Genomic DNA, 19,002 nt, shown 5'->3' with positions numbered 1-19,002 from the left:
TGCTGAAAAAGGCGGTAAAAGCGCTTTTGTATGGGCGAGAATGAGAGAGAGGAAGCGAAAATGTTGTAGAGTGTTGATTTTAATCTTTATTTGGCACGATTACTTAAGCATACATTTTGCGTGGGCTTCACTAGGATTGATCAAACGTATAGCTGACATCTGCTGGCGAAATGACTAAATTACACACTAGATGTGGTGACGGCTCGAAGTAGGCCTCTGTGCTCTAAGCAAGTTAGTATAGACGTAAAATTTCATTTACACCCTATTCACCTTTTTCTTCAACGGGTAAGCATGCATATGGGTAAGACTTCCGGTTAATTAGCCGCTATAGGGAAATAACGAGAAGAAAACGGTAAAACTGTTTGCACTACTAACCAGTGTTTTCATAATTAAGATAATAGCATGGTAAGACATACTAATCTGCAATAACAAACAGTAAAACAAGCTGTTTTGTACAGCTAAAAACAGCTGGATGCAGATGTGACCTGAAGCCTTACCTATAAAATTTACAGAACGCGGTGTCCTTTCGTACGGGGAAAAAATGTGGATGATTATTAATTAATAGTTACATTTACAGCTTTGTGTTTAATGCATTTTCTCCTTTAAAATATCAATGTTAATAGACACACCTCAGTCCTTCAGCACCATGGACAGAGCTCCAACTAAATAACCCATAGACACTCCGAAGTCCGAAATATTCAGGGGTTTTTTTATCCTCATTTTGATCAAAAATAGGCTTTGGTTCTGTCTTAATGGATAAATGACAATAATTGTACTGCAAAAAACAATCTCAGTTCAAAGTTAGTAGTAGAAGTTCCAATCTTCTGAGTCAGCAGTTCTTTAAATGCTGGGAATATGTTTAGTCCAGCGAGCAGATTCTTTTGAGAAAAAAGAAATAGGAAGATCTAAATGTTCAGTACATAATGTTATTTAAACTAAAAACATGAATGAATTGGAAAAAACAGCAGTGCTTATCCACCTTTTTCTTCAACGCATAAGTAAGCTTAAGGGGTGAGAGTTCCGGTTCCTTAGTCGCTAAAAGGAAATAATGAGAAGAAACACAACTTGCAGTAAATGATAAAACTGTTTGCATTACAAACCAGTGTTCGTAAATTATAATTAAGATAACACATTCAAATAACATGGTAAGATACACCAATTTGCAATGTCAAGCAGCAAAATTAGCTAAAAATAGCTGGACATTGACTAGACCGGAAGCCAAATCTATAAATGTTTAAAGACAAACGTGGTTAGGAATCCACTAAAGGGATCTGCCCACAACATTCTCAAAAGGAATTCAAAAACTGAAATTAAACAAAGCACACAGCATCAAAAAGACACATTTATCTTCTGACAGGTCTTTATTAAGAATTATATGGTTACGTAAACATACATATTCCAAAACAATATCAAGTAGTATCATTTTAAACAAAAACATGAAAACACAAAATGTTCAATGTTTAACTCCCAGTTCACTTATATCAGTGACAGAACAGGACTGTTCCAAACTGAATGACCACTAAAAATTACTGAACTTTTCTTTTCTTTGCGTTTTTGTCATAAGAGTACAAATATAACAAAAAAGGTCAACACATTCTTTTTTTTTTTTTTTTTTTTTTTTTTTTTTTTTTTTTTTTTTTTTTTACAAGAACACACTAGTCCAGAAACATGACCAGAGGTTAGTCTGGTTGTATGTCAAGGCTGGTGTCAAATCAGTGGTCATCTAATTAGAATTAACTATCATTTTTCTATCAGCAATTTATGAAGGCATCCATGACTCAGTGACCTTGTATCTGAGACAAGAGTTATTGAGTTGTTGGGACACATGGAGTCTCACAGTGGCGCACACTGCAGAAAGTCCTTGTTGTAAAAAGCTTAATCTCCGTTCCATCTTGTGTCATTTCCCGATCCTCAATACAGCAAATTTTGGCAACTCTGATAGATTTGTTCCAGGCAGGTACTGTATAAACTAGTTCCAAAGTCATCCAAGTTGACTCTTACAAGAGTACAACAGAGCACTCTGGAGCTAGGTTAGGTCCAGTGTACATTTGGTCATCTGAATCTCAAACTCTTATGAAGGAAGTTATCATTCAATCTTTCAAAACTTTTCAAACAGGAGATATAATCCTTGCATAATTAAATCTATACATTTATATGTTTATTAATCATTCTTTTGTAGATTGCACATCCCTTTTGGGTTACATATTTGTTGTGTATTCCCATCATTCCTATTTTTCATCAAAGAGGGTATTTTAAATTTGCCAAATTAAGTTAAACACATAACTTGAATTCAATGGTTCAATGTATGTCATCACATTTGGAAAAAAACATTCGATCCACATACCACCTGTGGCAGACTAAGTGGTACAGATGCAGATCCTCCCTCTTTTGTTTTCTATAGGTGTTTGTTTGTTCATGTTTAAACTGACCTTCAGTAGAGAGCTACAGACAGCCCTATATTTGTACCTAACCTCTGAACAGTCAAAGAAACATTTTTCCTTCAGAATCAGTCAGTGTCCAACAAAACAGCTGCCCAGTTTGATCTAGACTCTTCCAACAGGCTCTCCAGCCCAGGGTCACCAGCACTCAATGGGCAATGAAATAAAAAGGCAAAACATTCATCATAGCTGAAGGTCCCGAGTGAAACAGACATTTCTCAGGGCCTGTGAAGGAAACATGGTATACATTACTTAATACATATGCGAACAAAATATAGTTTCAAATTCAAACTTTGTGGGGTTTAAAGTGGGTTCTTCGGTCTTGGGCATCCGTGGAATTTTATTAGGGCTGCCAAAGTTAATGCAACTAACAGTGTAACTACCAGCGTTGGGGTAATGCATTACAGTAACGCAAGTTACCTAATGAGATTACTTTTTTTTTTTTTGTAAGTAACTAGCAATATTTTATTTTTAAATTTACAACAAAATACCTGAGTTACTTCTTCAAATAACTAACACCAGTTACTCTGTCCCATCCCGTGTTGAGAGAAATTGGGAGTGTGGAGCGTACCAGAAGCACTTCCTTCAGCCTGAGGCTTATTCATTTCACATTTAGTGTGAAAGGGCCTTTACAGTTGCCAAAAATATAACTTTTGGGATTTCTGTTATCAAAAATAAATAAGCAAGCCCAGCCCTTTAGTTACTTTTTTATGGACTAACGCAATATTGTAATGCATTACTTTTAAAAGTAATTTTCCTCAACAAGGGTTAACTAAAGATAATCATTAAAGATATTTTAATGTATTTAGAGAATGTGATTGTGATAATATTATTGTTGATGTTTGTATTTATGTACCTTCCCGCTCTCTTTACAACTGATTTAGAAAGATATTTATTGTTAAAAGTGCTACCCGAATAAATAGCAAAATTATATTTAAAATAAATAAATAAAAATTATATATATATATATATATATATATATATATATATATATATATATATATATAGGCTTTAGTACAATAGTGCTGTCAAACGATTAATTGCGATTAATCCTGATTAATCACATCCAAAATAAAAGCTTTTGTTTACATAATATATGTGTGTAGACTGTGTATATTTATTATGTATAAATACACACACATACAGTATATACTTTGGAAAAAAATGATTTTGGATGCAATTAATCATGATTAATCGTTTGACATCACTATAGTACAATGACAGTATAAAAAAATTTATTTAACTTTGAAAACTTTCAACTTTATTAAAGTTTACACTTTTACCAGTTGTTTTTGTTGAATAAAACTATTACAATTATTATGGTTAATTGACATGCAGCTGAAATAAAATAAAATATAAACAGACAGCAGAAATATTGCCTTGAGCTGAGTAAGACTTTAAGCTGAAGTAAAAAATAAAATTAAAAATACAAAAACAAAGCTAAACATAAATATTAAAAAATTGGTAGCACTTTACAATAAGGTCTCATTTGTTAACATTAGTTGCTGTATTAACTAACATGAACGAACAGTAAACAACACACTTATTACACCATTTATTCATCTTTGTTGATAGTAGTTCAAAAAAATATATTTGTTCATTGTTTGTTCATGTTAGTTCACAGGGCATTCACTAATGTTAACAAACAAAACTTGTGATTTTAATAATGCATTAGTAAATCCTGAAATTAACATGAAGATTAATAAATGCTGTAGAAGTACTGTTCATTGTTAGTTCATGTTAACTAATAAACCTTATTGTAAAGTGTTACCAAAATATCAAGAGCTCATAACAAAACCACTAAAAACTAAAATTATGAAAGCTAATTCAAAATATTGAAAATCACGATAACAGTATATAAATAATATTAAAATTAACACTCACGTGGTAGAAAAGGGAAAATGAGAAAATTGTTTTCTAACGCCCCCTGGTGGTTACATGTTAATATAGAGGCAAGACAGGGAGTACACATTAAATTCTAGTCAATCCTAATGTATGATCATAACCAATACCACATGCATAAAAAAAAAAAACAACAACAACAACAACAAAGAAAATACACAACTCAAAAGCACCAAAAAAGTACTTACAAACTTTGTGTTCCTCAGTTTGTCCCATTATGTGTCTGGCTTCTAATCAACAGTTTCCTGCCCTCTTCATAGTCATCCTGATCCACACTGACAAGCAGCCGGACGCCCTCCTGCCCCGCTGCCCTTTTCAAAGAGTCCGTGATGAAGACTCCTTTCAGTGCCTCGAGCAGCGCCCCGCTCAGATAGTCTGCCCAGAAGGCATCCAGGTTGGCGAGTTCCGAGAACTTGATATCACAAACAATAGAGCCCAGATCCCGGGTACGGAGCAGCATGCTCGCTCGGCTGAACAGCTCAAATTGCCTCTCCAACGGCTGCTGCTTGTCTGATGAAACTCCTCCACGTAGAGCCGACTCGTGCTCTGAATACTCCGCACGCACACGTAGCCGGACATCTGAGAGCGTAAGAGCGTTGGAAACAGAGAAAGAGAGGAGGGTGGGATGAAGGATGAAGGGTGGCATGCAAAGGGGCAAAGAAAATCAAGAGGGTGAAGAGACAGATTTGTGAAGATTCAGTGTGAAGGGGTTTTTCAGCAAAGATGGAGAGAAACAAGAAAAACAGTAGCAGGAGGAAAAGGGAAGAACACGAGAAATGAAACAGATCAGTGGGGGGTCAAAAAGAGGGCAAAAAGTAGTGATAATGAGACTTGACATTAAGTTTGTATGTTTATACCAAAAAAATAACTAAAAATAGCACTGATTCAAATACATTTGCTTAAAATACGTTCCTTTCCTGTTTTAAATTTTGATTGGTCTGTTACAGGCAGAGCGTATTAAACCAGAAGACACAAAAATCAAACTTTTTCTGGTACGGCATCAGCTCTGAGATCTACTGAGGTCAGCGTCCTCAAAAATGTTTAACGTCAAGATTTTGGACCCTGATTTTTCACTTGTAGTCAGTGAGGCTACGAGTGAAACCAGTAGGCTGATTCAGGTTTTGCACTTGGGATTGGATAAATTCATCATGAGGTGGCTTTCGAATTATTTGCAGGCACACAGGGACTTGGACACACATTGGTAAAGTCCAACATGTTTACTGAACATTGCACATGTGTAACAAAGATGAGGGAGATTTATCTGAGGCCGTTCGAAAAGTTCAGGTGGACTGAAAGCACCTCAAGCAAAATCCAGAGATGGGCTCGCGTTTGAGTTTCAGGCGACAGATCTGGAGATATTTTTGCTTTGATATGTGCATTCGAATTCTGTAGGGGTCAGATTTATGCAGGTTGGCTTTAGCAAACAGTGGAGGTAGAACTGATGTCATGCAACAGCACAGGGAACAGAGACGGCAAAATACGATTGGAGTATACATACTGAACCAGAGCTTCGCAGTGATGTCATTTCCTTTCATGTCATTAGCTCAGAGGTCAGAGGAGGAAGTGGAGCCATCATTCTTCAGAATATTGCTGCAACACAAATCCAACCTTTCTACAACCAAAGCTCCAACGCGATCCCCACCTTTTTGCATGTTGGGACGTTTACAAAGCAACAGTGAATATGAAAACTAACCATTAACGTAGGGAGTAAGTGATTGAGTGACATTTTTTTATTCATTAGTGAAAATAAAACATTGTTGAATGCTTAAATATGCTGCATTTATTAATTGCTTGTGAACAGCAGCACTTTAGGAATGATAATTTTGTCCCAGTGTCATTTATAAAGTGACTGGAACTGAATACCCAATTATAAACTTTCCCTTCATTCTACAATCAATTCAGGTAAACACTATAGAATGTTGCAATTAAATATAATGGCATTTAATAAAATACAAATATATATACACTACTGTTCAAAAGTTTGGGGTCAGTAGGATTTTTTTAGTAAGAAATAAATACTTCCATTCAGCAATGACATATTTAATTTATCAAAAGTGGCAAACACAGACTTTACATTGTTACAAATATTAAGCAGCTGTTCTCAACATTGATAAATAAAAATGTTTCCCGATCACCAAATTGGCATATTAGATGAAGGATCATGTGACACTGCAGACTGGAGTAATGGTTGCTAAAAGTTGAGCTTTGGCGTCACAGGAATAAGGTACACTTTAAAATATATTAAAACAGTTGTTTTGCCTTTGTGCATATAAGTGACGAAAACACTGAAAAAATAAATCAACCCCAAATTTTAAAACAGTACTGTAATAAGATTTTACTAATGCATGTAAGACATGCATACCACACTTAAAGGAGAAGTCCACTTCCAGAACAACAATTCACAAATAATACTCACCCCCTTGTCATCCAAGATGTTCATGGCTTTGTCTTCAGTTGTGAAGAAATTATTTGAGGTAAACATTTTTCTCCATATAATGGACTTCATTGGTGGGTTAAGAAGGGTCTTATGTAGTTAAACGATTTTTTTCGGAAAATCAAAATGTGCATTTTTTTTTAGGCACAAAAGCTCGTGTAGCACAGGCTCTGGGATGCACGTTCACATACTACTGAATCCTGTCGAAAGGTCACACAGAACATAGGCGGAACTAGGCGGAGACCTAGTGTTTACAAAGCGAATGTGCAAAGACTAAGTGCAAGTAAGTCAAACGCTGTTTACAAACAAAAAGGTGCAACAATGTAGGACGATTCTGAAGTTGTAGGACAAAATAACATGGAGTTTTTTTCGACACACTACCTTTTTGATCCAGAGTACACAGACGATGAACTTGTGGTGATTCGAAGACGTGATTCGTTGTAGTGATGGGAAGTTCGGATCATTTTACCGACTCAGACCTTTGAGTCTCGTTCAGCAAAATGAACAAATCTTTTTGAGTCATTTCGTTCATTTTTAGTAAAAACAGCATCACGTGACAGCCCATTAGATGAACGAACGAATTGAAAAACCCGAAGACTCGAAACAGGTGAACTAATTCCAGTACAGAACCTAATAGGATGTTGCGCATGCGCGACTGAACAAATCACTCCCCGAGACGACTCGTTTCTTCCCGAGTCACATTAAAGATTCGTTCAAAATGAACGAATCGTTCAAGAACAACCTGTGGACGCACATCCTAGAGCCTGTGCTACACAAGCAAGTATACAAATGTTTATTTTTCGAAAAAAATGATCAATCGTTTCAGTAGATAAGACCCTTCTTTCTACATTTTGGAAGTTCAAATTCAAGGCACAAATAAAGTCCATTATATGCAGAAAAATACTGAAATGTTTTCCCTCAAAAACCATAATTTCTTTATGACTGAACACAGAAAGACATGAACATCTTGGATGACAAGGGCGTGAGTAAATTATTTAGTAAATTGTTGTTTTGGAAGTGGACTTCTCCTTTAATGTAATGGTCAGTACACTGCTACCAATGTTTCAGCAATACAGTGCTTTCTTTTACCAGGCCAAAAAGCTTTTTGAATCGTAATTTGTGTAAATGTAAGTTCTTTTGATTATTCAATTTAATTTAAAAACAACCATTCACACAATGGTCTTTACCAAAATATACTGTTTGTTGTTATATACTGTAAAGATCTGCCATTTCAGATGCAGACTAAATTTAACACTTGACAAGAAAACCAGCCAAAACGAGGCTTTTAAAATAGAACTTATACTGTGGCTATAACCAGACAGGAACTGTGTTACTTAAAGCTGCAGTCTGTAAGTTGCCTCTTGCAGTTATTTGTGGAATTATTATGTTTACATGGATTTTGCATCGGCACAGCTCCTCAGCGCAGATGATTCTAACGTTTTGAGGAGTATGTGTGGATTTGCACTGTACTTCGGAATCACAGATTACACATCTTGGAATTATGACCCAAATAGGAATTTTCACCAGAAAAATGTCATCTGAACAAACAAGTAACAAGTCTGCCACTTTTGTTCTGACCAACTGAGGAAATTTTTTTTTTTTTTTACAATAAATCATACCAGTGGTGATTAAACCTGACAATCGCTTAATTTACATCACATCAAACCGTGCAAATTATTATTATCGTTATATTTTGTTCTTAAATTGTTAATGTTAACATCAACATTGTGTGATTACGTGCATGTATATATAGTGTGTATTAGCAATACCTGTAGATCAGGTTTTCCAGGTTTTCATAGTAAAACCTACACAATAGCACCTCGAAAGTAGCCCAATCGGGGTTGGGGTGGTTTCCCCCAGTAAAACTCGTGCTCCAGAAGGAAAAAAAAACAAAAAAAAAACAAAACTTTTTTTTGGGCAAGGTTTCTCTGCTAAAATTGGCATTTAAAGGGTTAAATATGTTATTAGGGTTTGCTTCAACCCGCGGACATGCAAAACAACCCATGGCAATAGTGTTAAAGTAGCCTAATTTTGCAGGAAAACCGCAGACTTGGCAACACTGCGGTAGATTTCTTTCTTTTTTTTTTTTTGCAGTCTAATCTCTAATTGTCATACTTTTTGAATTTCATATTAAGAAATTGATCTTTTAACCCAAAAAGCAAATTAACTCTTTAACTGTCAGTCCCATTTTTGAACACAGACATAAAATTGCACTATCCAGACTTACATTTTTATAATTCATGAATGAAAACATTTCATAATATGATTTTAATGTACATTTTCCATGGTAATGCAATGTCTGATTTTAAAATGACTTTAAGTTTTGAACTGATATACAATTTCTTAAGATTTCTAAAACGTGATAGGGAAAAAGGCGACAGAGAAAGTCTTTTGTGACAAAGGTCAGAACTCATGTTATGATGTAGATTTTTTTTTTTAAGTTGCACTCTTGACATTTATTAATCTATTACTTTTCCTACATAATTTGTAACACAAAAATATGGTAAAATATCCATTTAGGAGTCTTAGACCTTTCCAACGATGTATAATTTGTCATGATCAAATTTGGATTTACTTGTAATATGGTGAAGTAAACTTAAGCGTCCCACAGAGAGGACAGTGACAGTTAAAGGGTTAATGTTCCTTAGAACTGGTTAAAAACTTGTGTAATCCCATGTATCTGTAACCAGATGAACATTTAAATGAGTTGTCAGATGCCCATTTTCAACAAGTTGATATGGTTCTGAAGGGTTTTAATGAAAAGTCTATAACATACTTTAGTTAAAATTTCTCATAAAACGACACCCTTTTTACCTTGTCAAAAAACAGCTGTGTTCACAGCAAGCATGTCTCTTTAAATGTTAATAAGCTCTCTTCCGTGGGGTGATAAGCGGTTCTGTCTGAGACTGTAAACTTTAGCCACTTTGAGCCACGGAACTTACTAACTTGCACATTATTAGGAAAGGCTATTTGCAAAGATTCATAAACAACCCTAACAATACTCACTTCTTCAGTGGATGAAGCTGGATCACATTTGCGCAAACAAATGCATTTAGGTAGATAACATTTATATGTACAAAATTACAGTTGTGAAACAGGCTAAGGTACGGAGATAATTTTGAACACTGGCTGGTTATGTACTTCCCAAAAACTGATTTTGGATCTTTTTTTAAATGGAAAAAAAAGTTACTGACTGCAGCTTCAAGTTTTCAATTTTAAAAATCATGGTCTCCCAACAATGTTTTTAAAAATAATTTGTAATGAAGATTGGAAAGCAGACTCGAAACACAAAACTTCTTTAACATTCTTTTAAACACAGCACACATTTACAGAGCACTTTTAGTTCCATTAAACAAACATGATCAGAGCTCCTCACATTAACTAATACAGGACATTGGTTGTTCTCAGCTTCCAGTTTCAGTACACAGAAGGTACTTATAATAAGCAGCACAGTGGAGGTTTTTCTCTGAATCTATTTTCCCTTGTAAGCATTATGTTTTTTGCGCCTTTTGTGCATCCCAGAGAAAAATAACATGTATTCACAAATATTAAGATATTTTATGTTGTTAAAAATGTTGTGAGCTTCTTTGCACAAACAAACAATAACTATTTTTCTAAAAATAAAACAAAAAAAGTTGTGCATCATTTTATGGGGTGTTGCTCCATGCGAAGAGCTTCCACACTTATTTCGATCCCTCTTTCCTGCTGAACAACAAACCAAGATGGAGGGAGAGAAATGAGGGCAAAAGGCTGACCGACTGCACACATAGGTCAGGGTCAAGCTTTTCTTTTGATGTTTTTTTTTTTCTTTCATTCTCTCCCTCTCTTAGTATGTGAGGATGGCCAACTTGTTTTTGTTCCTGACACTTGAGTCAGTATGTTTTTCAACTGTGGACATAGAGAAAGGAGAGGAAGAGAGAGAGAGAGAAACAAGCAGTTTTGGATGAATGTTGTTGCAACAGTTTCGCCATGTCTTATTTTTTTGGTCAAGCAGGCAAAAGTTCATATGCATCATCTCTTGTTTGTGTGTAAAAGCAACATTTTCTATGGAGAATGCAGGATCAAATCTCTTTGGTCGAGAATGAGCTTAGCAGACTACTATCGTACTAACTTTACAACCAGTGTCTACTGCAATTCTACAAAAATCAAAACACTGGCAGAATTTGATTTAAATAATTAAGGTATATGTTCAAAACACAAATACAAAACACTGGGATGGGTCTAAACAAGAACTGTTGGGTCATTTTCCTCAGAACTGCTCCAGCAAAGGTTCACACAGAATGTTTTTCCGATGACAAATCATTGCAAAACTGAGCGTTGGGGCTGAGTTTGGTCAACGACTGTAGAATGGTTTGTTTTTGAACATAGTGCTAAATATAGGGTCATGTAATGTAATGTTGCATTTTAGGCAAATTAACAGGACGCACCCAATGGACTCCCAGAAATTTCCAAGGAGTTTTTCATGAATTCTTTGAGTCAGTTCTGTGAAACACTGAGGCCAACAACCCCTCCAGGGAGGATTTTGTTCCTATTTTTTCCCAAATTAAGTTCATAGCACATGTAATTGGGGAAGTGGACAGCAACAACTGAAAACTGACATTTGAACACAGAGTATTAGATTCGCCCCTCCTCCTATGCGAGTTAGGAAGGGGGTTCTTTACCTTAGGACATGGACCAGGCGCGTGAGTTAAAGCACACACATGTCTTGACTGTGTATGATCGAACAGAGCGGACAGCACACACTTGTTTTTGTTGTGAGCTCTGTCTCTTTCACTCTATCCATTCTCCTGCTTTCTACTCAATCTTGAGTCAACCTGCCAAGATCAAATGCGGAGTCAACACAGCAAACAGCATGTTCAACTAGTTCAGGAGTAAAACAAAGGTGAAAATTCAAAGGTCAATCATGGCACAGCAGGACTGTAATGTTGGATCTGAATCACAAACATCTCCAGGGTGGATCTTGTAGTCATTCAAATTTACCACATAAGACTGAAGCTTGATTTATGAGCGTTTTATAGGTCAAAAAAAGCTCACAGTGCAGTGTAACCTAAGGTTTAAGGGACAGGTGAGGTAAGTTAGGGTACGAAGGATTCTCATCTCACTAAACAAAAGGGCAGTGCAGAAAGTAGATTAGCTTTGGCTGCATCAAAGCTCAGTTACAGAAGAGAGAGGATCGATGCTTTAAATAAGAAGTGGAGTGACAATAATCAGTGTTTTACTAGATATGAGACACCAGGAAATACAGGCTGATGCAGCTCAGTCTCAGTGGCCCAATATTCAATAATCTCTTCGCAGAAATTTCATTCAGACACACCACAGGAGTTAATCACACTGAAAACTGCTTATCCAAAGGAAAATGAAAAGGAACACAAACAGGGACAGAGAAGTTGATGAAAAATGTGACAGAAATAAAAAGAAAGAATGCAAGTCTACTTTTCCATATAACAATCGAACCATGAAGGAAGCAGGGGAGCTGAAGCAAGTCTAAAGCACAGCTCAAACATAAATGATCACAGCTACAAAACACAGTATGTAACCGAATTTTAGCAATAAAATGTAGTAGGGCTGGACGATTAATCGAAAAATAATCGAACCTCAAATTCAGAACTTCTAACCGATGTAATTTTCCCATGTTGATTATTCAGTTTTTTTAATCCGGTTAATTCTTTCCCACTAAAAACATACTACCGTGCGTAGTCGGTGCTGTCAGGACATATGAAGCAGGTGAGTGGTTAACGTATCAAGTTAACAAAATTTAAACTTTAAAAGCATCGCCGTTTATCAGTTCCAAAAACGCGGACCAATCAGAACACCACAGAGGCGGGGAAAAAATACATAATCAGGCCTCGACAATAAGGAGTGCCCGATGGCCTTGGGCCTGCGTGAAAGACGCTCTGGACAGTAGACGAATTTGTCACTGGCCTGATCGGGGCACTGCCGCGTCGTCACGAAAGTTAATCATTTGCACGTGTTTTTAAGCCTTGGTCATTTAAAGTTTTAAGCAATCACAGAGAGACGCGTCTCTGATGGACAAATAGCCTACAAAAGTATGTCAACATACTTGTCTTGACAATTACCTTTGTAGCTAAAAATGATCAATCCATACAAAGGCCAGAGACGCCGAAGGCGAATGCAAAGAGGAAAAAATACTGTAGCAGGCAGAGAAAGATGCATGAAAAATGCATGAAATATTATCCTAAATTTTGAAAAGCATTTTGCCCATGTATGATGTATTTAAAGTAGCGTTCATAAGCATGGTGCTGCTTTATTTACAGCGCTAACCAAAGAAATGTAATATCACAGTTATTCTATAAGCGCCACCTGCTGGCAGAGACTGTTTCTGCGTTCTTTCAGTCTGTCAGGTATTTTTCCTTAAAGCATCTTAATTTGTTCTAAAATATTAATAATAATAAAAAAATGTTTGAACTTTATATTTGTATATAACGTGTGTATATATGTGTAATATGTGTATATATGTGTGTGTATATATGTGTGTGTGTATATATATATATATATATATATATATATATATACACACACACACACACATACATATATATGTATATATGTGTGTGTGTGTGTGTGTGTGTATATATCAATTAATTGAGATTTTAAGTTTAGATCATATCATCCAGCCCTATAATGTTGTTTCTGATGAAAAAGGAATACGTTAAGCATTAAGCACATTTGAGCTGCACCAAATTATCATATTACTTTTGATTTAAAAGAGGAGCTGCTACTGGCACATTGTAGTAAGTACATAAGTAAGACTACGTTTAAAAAAAAAAAAAAAAAAAATGATTTCATTGTTGCCTTTAAAAACAGCTAAACACTTTGAGCAGGTGACATGAATATGCAAGGAAATAAGCAGCTTCAGTTGAGGGTTTAAGAGACCCTTCAGTGCACATAATGAGAAACGTTACCAGAGCCATGCAGTATTTGTACAGGCGGGTCAATAAGCATTTGCAACAATAGAGTAAAACTGACAAAGAGCGTGTCAAGAGTCTGACTCACACACGTTTGAAAAAAACAAAATGGTACCCTCACATCCTGTGTGGATGTGTGAATAAGGCTGAATACAGATATTTGAGTGTATATAAGTGTAACAACAGCTCTCTCATGTTTTTGTGTATTTATCCTGTTAAAATAATACATTAAAGAGGTCATGAACTGAGAAATCAAACTTCTCTTGATCTTTTGACATATAAGGGGTCACTGCACTATAAATTTATCATATAAATTTCAGAACTCAAAACTCTCCTTAGTCTAAAAACAGCTTATATTGAAGATAATCTGCCAAAATGACAGGTCTAAATCACAGCAGCATCCATCTATGAAGGATGTAGGCTGTCAAACATACGCAACTGTTAGCCAATCATAGCAGTGCGCGTTTACTTTTGAGTATACAATCTGTCACGCCTATTCAAACAGAGCGTTCTGATGATTACTTCTAAATTGTGATGTTTTTGATGTAAAAATCTTGATTACATTTTAAGTAGACCTCAGAGCACAGTGCAAAATAATAATAAAAAGGAGTTCATGACCTCTTTAAATTATCTTGGAAATTTCATCCATATTGGCACATACAGTTCACTGATTTTCATTTATGTTTTTAGAAGTGTGATGGTTATTGTAGAGGGTTGGCTCATGCATCAGACAGATATCTTGAAACAATCCACACAATGTAAGAATGGTGAAAATCAGATTTATCTGTCTATTTTATATATATATATATATATTATATTTTTAGGCACACCAAAAGATACACTGTAAACCCAAAGATGAAAGGGTTGAAAGTAAGCAAGACCATGCAGTTTAAATAATTATAAGAGTTGTATCTGCACTGTAATTGCTGGAAAATCACTATGAATGTGTCTGTATTAAACATTATTATGAGACATTTAGCTCTCACAAGAGTATTATACAGGAATAATACTCATGGTCGTTTTTTAGTGCTATACTGCAAATTGCAGCCCCTAGTATTTTGAGATCTGAATGTCCCTGAAAAAAAAAATGCCTCACACAATCACTTTTTTCTTGACAAACAGTTTAGGCAAATTTTGAGAAAGCAGTTTTTATCTTGGTGTTTCCTTACCTACTGTGCCATTATTGCCACTCAGTGAGTCTCATGTGCTCTGTTCTGAAGAGATTTTAGCAATGCCCTGATGGCAGGACAGCTCCCATCTAGCAAAAGCATAAAGAGGCTTTGGTGTGAGCAGCCTTTGAGTCCAGTCAGAATGAAACTCAAAGTGATAATAGTGCAGAGTGCAGGGAATTCACAAAGGGATGAATGATGACATACGTTTAACATGGACCTCTTTTGTGACAGTTTCACTTTCATTCTGACAGCATTAGAGGTTCAGGCACTAATGAAGGGGTGATTGGTTATTTGTAAATTGTCAAGAAATGGAGTGCTAATGTACACTCAGTTCTGGAGCATTTTATAGATCAAATCAAACAAAAGGAGAGAGAAATGGAAATGCAAAGAGATTCATACGTTTAAACAATGCTAGCAAACAGAAGAAGTGAAACAATGGGAATAGAAAGTGATCTTACCGCAGGTCACTTTGTTGGGTGTGGTTTGAGGCTGGATTTCAGGCTTGCCCCTGGTTTTCCTGCTCCAGTGGTGACCTCTACCTCGCTTTCGTCGGACAGCAGTGGTTGTCGTCACCGGAGAGCCCGTTCCTAACACAGCAAACATAAATTAATACACAACAACTAGGGCTGAGCAATATTTGGGAATATTTTTGAACGTATTTTTCAGTATTTATTCATTACGATATTACAAAAATATGCAAAATTAAGGAACAAGTTCATTTATTTTACACGTTTTATACTTAATGTCCTACAAATTGTGTCATGTCGCAACATAAGCACCAAAAGCAGCATCGTACATTTAATTTATTTCTGTTAATCAGTTTAAACCAAGTGTCAGTGTCAAAAGTCAATTCAACAATATACAAATATGCTTTGATTATTTTAAACTTGATTAAACATTTTGAATTAAGTTGCAGTTTGGTTAACATATTACATTATATTATACATTTCATTTTTCATTTTAAACTGGGTGCAGCGATTTTGTAACTTGTCATCCACTTCTACTTATTTTAGTTGTACAAAATCAGTCCTTGATGATGTTTGATATTAGCATTTGTTATTAAAGATGCACAGATATGAAAATTCTGGTCCAAAACAAGAACTAAAAATACTGGATGCACTTGGCCGAAAATAAAAGTAAATACTATTTAATACTAATATAGTAATAGTATTACTATATAAGTAATACTATTTACTCATAGTGGCCAATGAATCAGAAGTCCTGCACATTCACAGAAAACAGCTTACTTTCACATTGCAAAATAAGGTGGATATTATATTTCCGAAAAGGCAAAGCGGCTACGTCTTTTCACCTGCTCTCCACTGGTGGTCTTGTGTGTTTTCCCAGGATGGTATATCTGCGCTTGAGCTAAATTGCATCTCGCCTCTGGTATCCACCTCTTGGTATTCTGTCTTCTCTCGCTCTGGAGACACTATTAAGTACAGATGACACATCAGTATCTGACCATAAAGAATACGGATTAAAAACTGAGCAAACACATTCTGTCTTACCACAGTCTACTGTCATTTTACAGCTGATGCTCACCTGTTCTTCTCTTCTTTTGTGAGACAAAAGGCAGGACATCATGTCGTGTCAGAATTCGCAGCAACTGCAATAAAGGTTTGAGGTTTCCTTCACTCAAGTATCCTCGCCTCTCCAACTCCAACAGCAGTTCAACGCCACTCTTGGGTCGGTGGCGACCTGCGATGGGGCACGGCTCATTCCGCGGCTGTATTCTTCGCCATGTTTTCAGAAGCCGAGGACATGGAGAATTAACCTGTGAAGACCCATCGGGCCCTGGAGGTAACTCATCAGTCCATCCCTCTGGATCAAGGGGATGTTTTCCAGGATAAGCTTCATCGAGGAGAAAGGACAAAACCTCAACATCAGTCTCTGTGAGCTGGGAGCCCACGATTTCAAAGATCTCATGGAGGGACAGCATCTCATAGTAGCTCAGGCACTCGGTCTCCTCCCAGTACATGGAATATCTTGAGCATTTTGCTGATGCCATGGTCTTTCCAGACGTGTCTGGTAAAGAAGAACACGAATAAATATCAAAGTGTCTCTAGGTTACATATATACTGAATAAAACAGACAAATATGGTTAGCAAAAAATACTAAGTACACGGTGCAGAGCGGTGCAGTCTGTAATTACATGTTAGCCTACAAGCTAACTATCAGGATCGACTGCGGGTTAAAATACAGTTCTATAAAACATTCAAATCCAGTTTTTGTGTTTCCAAGTGGTACAAAAACAACATAGAAAGATATTTACACGGTCGTAGTGGAAACAGCGCAGTTATTTTGATCCGAAAAGCGTTTCTGTGGTGACCGCCCTCAGTCCGTCCGTCAGCTGTTCCAACTGCTGTCAAACGTTCCTTTCACGCAGGGTCACGTGTGCTCTTTATATAACGTCACGTTTGAGCCGAGGGAAAAGAGCTGAGTGATAGAAAAAAAAACAAAGACGTTAATTTATGTTTAACTGTGAAACACTGTTCAACTACATGAACGAACGATATTCTTGAGGGTTGACACTACGTTCAAACGTTGGTCTTTGCGTCAACTGACATTCCTGAAGCGGACTTCCGCTTCTAGTACTAGACTAGAATATTTTTCTGAGCTGATCTGACATCACACTGCACCAAAACCACTCGGTGTGAAAAAAAACATAAGCGAAATGTTACATACCACACATAGTATACGAGTCCACTTGTTACCAAAATCTTTGTATATTAGCGCCCAAACAAAAAAATGTTGTTCTTTTAAAACAACAACGTTTCATTTGACTTAATTTGTCTGTATGAATAAAAACGTTACGTCAGTAACTGAGGTTTAACAAGGATCTTACCTCTACCAAACTGTTTATCTGGATTGTGTTTACAATCTTGTTCTAACCTTTCCAAACACCACCCACAACTCAAGTGGAAAAACAACCCTAGAGCGTTTGCCAGTTTTGTTGACTGGTCTCCGCACATTCGCAGATCGTTATATATGTATTTGGAGGAATCTCACTCGCACATGATTTGTAGATCGAGGATTCCAAAGTAGTCAAACGAGTCACGTGTTACGTTTACGATGTATCCGTCCGCAAAATGTCGCCATATTGGGAAGGGAAATTAACACACAAGAGCCCTTACGAAAATAAACCATGGTTTTACTACAAATAAAACAAAAAAACATGGTTATAGTTAAACCATGGTAACCACAAATTAACCATGGTCTTGCTACACTAACTATAAAACTATGGTTATACAAATGTGACCCTGGATCAGAAAACCAGTCATAAGGGTCAATTTTTCAAAATTGAGAGGTATACATTATCTGAAAGCTGAATAAATAAGCTTTCCATTAATGTGTGGTTTGTTAGGATAGGATATAATATTAGGTCGAGATACCACTATTTTAAAACCTGGAATCTGAGGGTGCAAAAAATCAAAATATTTAGAAAATTGCCTTTAAAAGTTGTCCAAATAAAGTTTTTAACAATGTATATTACTAATCAAAAATTATCTATCTGTCTATCTGTCTGTCTGTCTGTCTATCTATCTGTCTATGACCCTGGACCACAAGGATAATTTTTTTTTAAAATTGAGATTTATAGCCTACTTCATTTATAGGCTACTTTATAACCCTCCGTTGATGTTTTTTTTTTTTTTTTTTTTTTTTTTAGAATAGGACAATATTTGGCCGAGATACAACTACTTACTACTTACTATTTTATTTACAACTAAATATCTAGAATCTGAGGGTGCAAAAAAATCAAAATATTTAGAAAATTGCCTTTAAAAGTTGTCCAAATAAAGTTTTTAACAATGTATATTACTAATCAAAAATTAGGTTTTCATATATTTACAGTAGGGATTTTACAAAATATCTTCATGGAACATGATCTTTACTTAATATCCAATGATTTTTGGCAAAAAACAAAAATCGATAATATCGACCCATACAATGTATTGTTGGCTATTGCTACAAATATGACTGGTTTTGTGGTCCAGGGTCACATATCTGCTATGTCTAATTTTGTCAAGCATCTTTGTGGTAGCCGTAGTCCATGAAACATGCAGTGTAATGTAATTCTATCCACAGGCCTTACTTAACTTTTAAAAATTATAAATATGATAGCTGTC

The 19,002-nt window shown here is 36.0% G+C and overlaps 1 protein-coding gene across 4 annotated transcripts; it reads right to left on the bottom strand.

The window, feature by feature from the left end:
• Positions 1 to 1,645: 1,645 nt before the first annotated feature.
• dedd1 (death effector domain-containing 1) lies at positions 1,646 to 17,832 on the bottom strand. Of its 4 annotated transcripts, XR_007829306.1 has the most exons (8): positions 17,561 to 17,714; positions 17,148 to 17,311; positions 16,418 to 16,900; positions 16,185 to 16,304; positions 15,331 to 15,459; positions 4,529 to 4,919; positions 4,323 to 4,365; positions 1,646 to 2,663 (listed from the first exon to the last, which is right to left on the bottom strand). XR_007829306.1 is itself a non-coding variant. In XM_051130772.1 (7 exons), exons 3-6 carry the CDS (start codon positions 16,881 to 16,883, stop codon positions 4,543 to 4,545), a joined length of 1,092 nt encoding a protein of 363 aa, XP_050986729.1. In that variant the 5' UTR covers positions 16,884 to 16,900; positions 17,148 to 17,311; positions 17,721 to 17,832; the 3' UTR covers positions 1,646 to 2,663; positions 4,529 to 4,542. The 4 variants fall into 4 exon arrangements, 3 of the variants coding, with proteins under 3 accessions (XP_050986729.1, XP_050986728.1, XP_050986730.1); XM_051130772.1 differs by lacking the exons at positions 4,323 to 4,365; positions 17,561 to 17,714 and adding an exon at positions 17,721 to 17,832; XM_051130771.1 differs by lacking the exon at positions 4,323 to 4,365.
• Positions 17,833 to 19,002: the final 1,170 nt, after the last annotated feature.

Source organism: Labeo rohita, chromosome 16, assembly GCF_022985175.1.
Source record: "Labeo rohita strain BAU-BD-2019 chromosome 16, IGBB_LRoh.1.0, whole genome shotgun sequence".
NCBI classification, from domain to species: domain Eukaryota; kingdom Metazoa; phylum Chordata; class Actinopteri; order Cypriniformes; family Cyprinidae; genus Labeo; species Labeo rohita.
The sequence above is the reverse complement of the archived record's forward strand: the minus strand, read 5'-3'. Positions and strand labels throughout refer to the sequence as shown.

Excerpts from the sequence above, each read along its gene's own strand:
- dedd1 (XM_051130772.1), bottom strand. The coding sequence starts at position 16,883 with ATGGCATCAGCAAAATGCTCAAGATATTCCATGTACTGGGAGGAGACC. Across the intron at positions 15,460-16,184 it reads AGACCACCAGTGGAGAGCAG|GAACGGGCTCTCCGGTGACG; the intron begins GTGAAAAGACGT and ends TTGCTGTGTTAG. Across the intron at positions 4,920-15,330 it reads ACCCAACAAAGTGACCTGCG|ATGTCCGGCTACGTGTGCGT; the intron begins GTAAGATCACTT and ends TTACGCTCTCAG.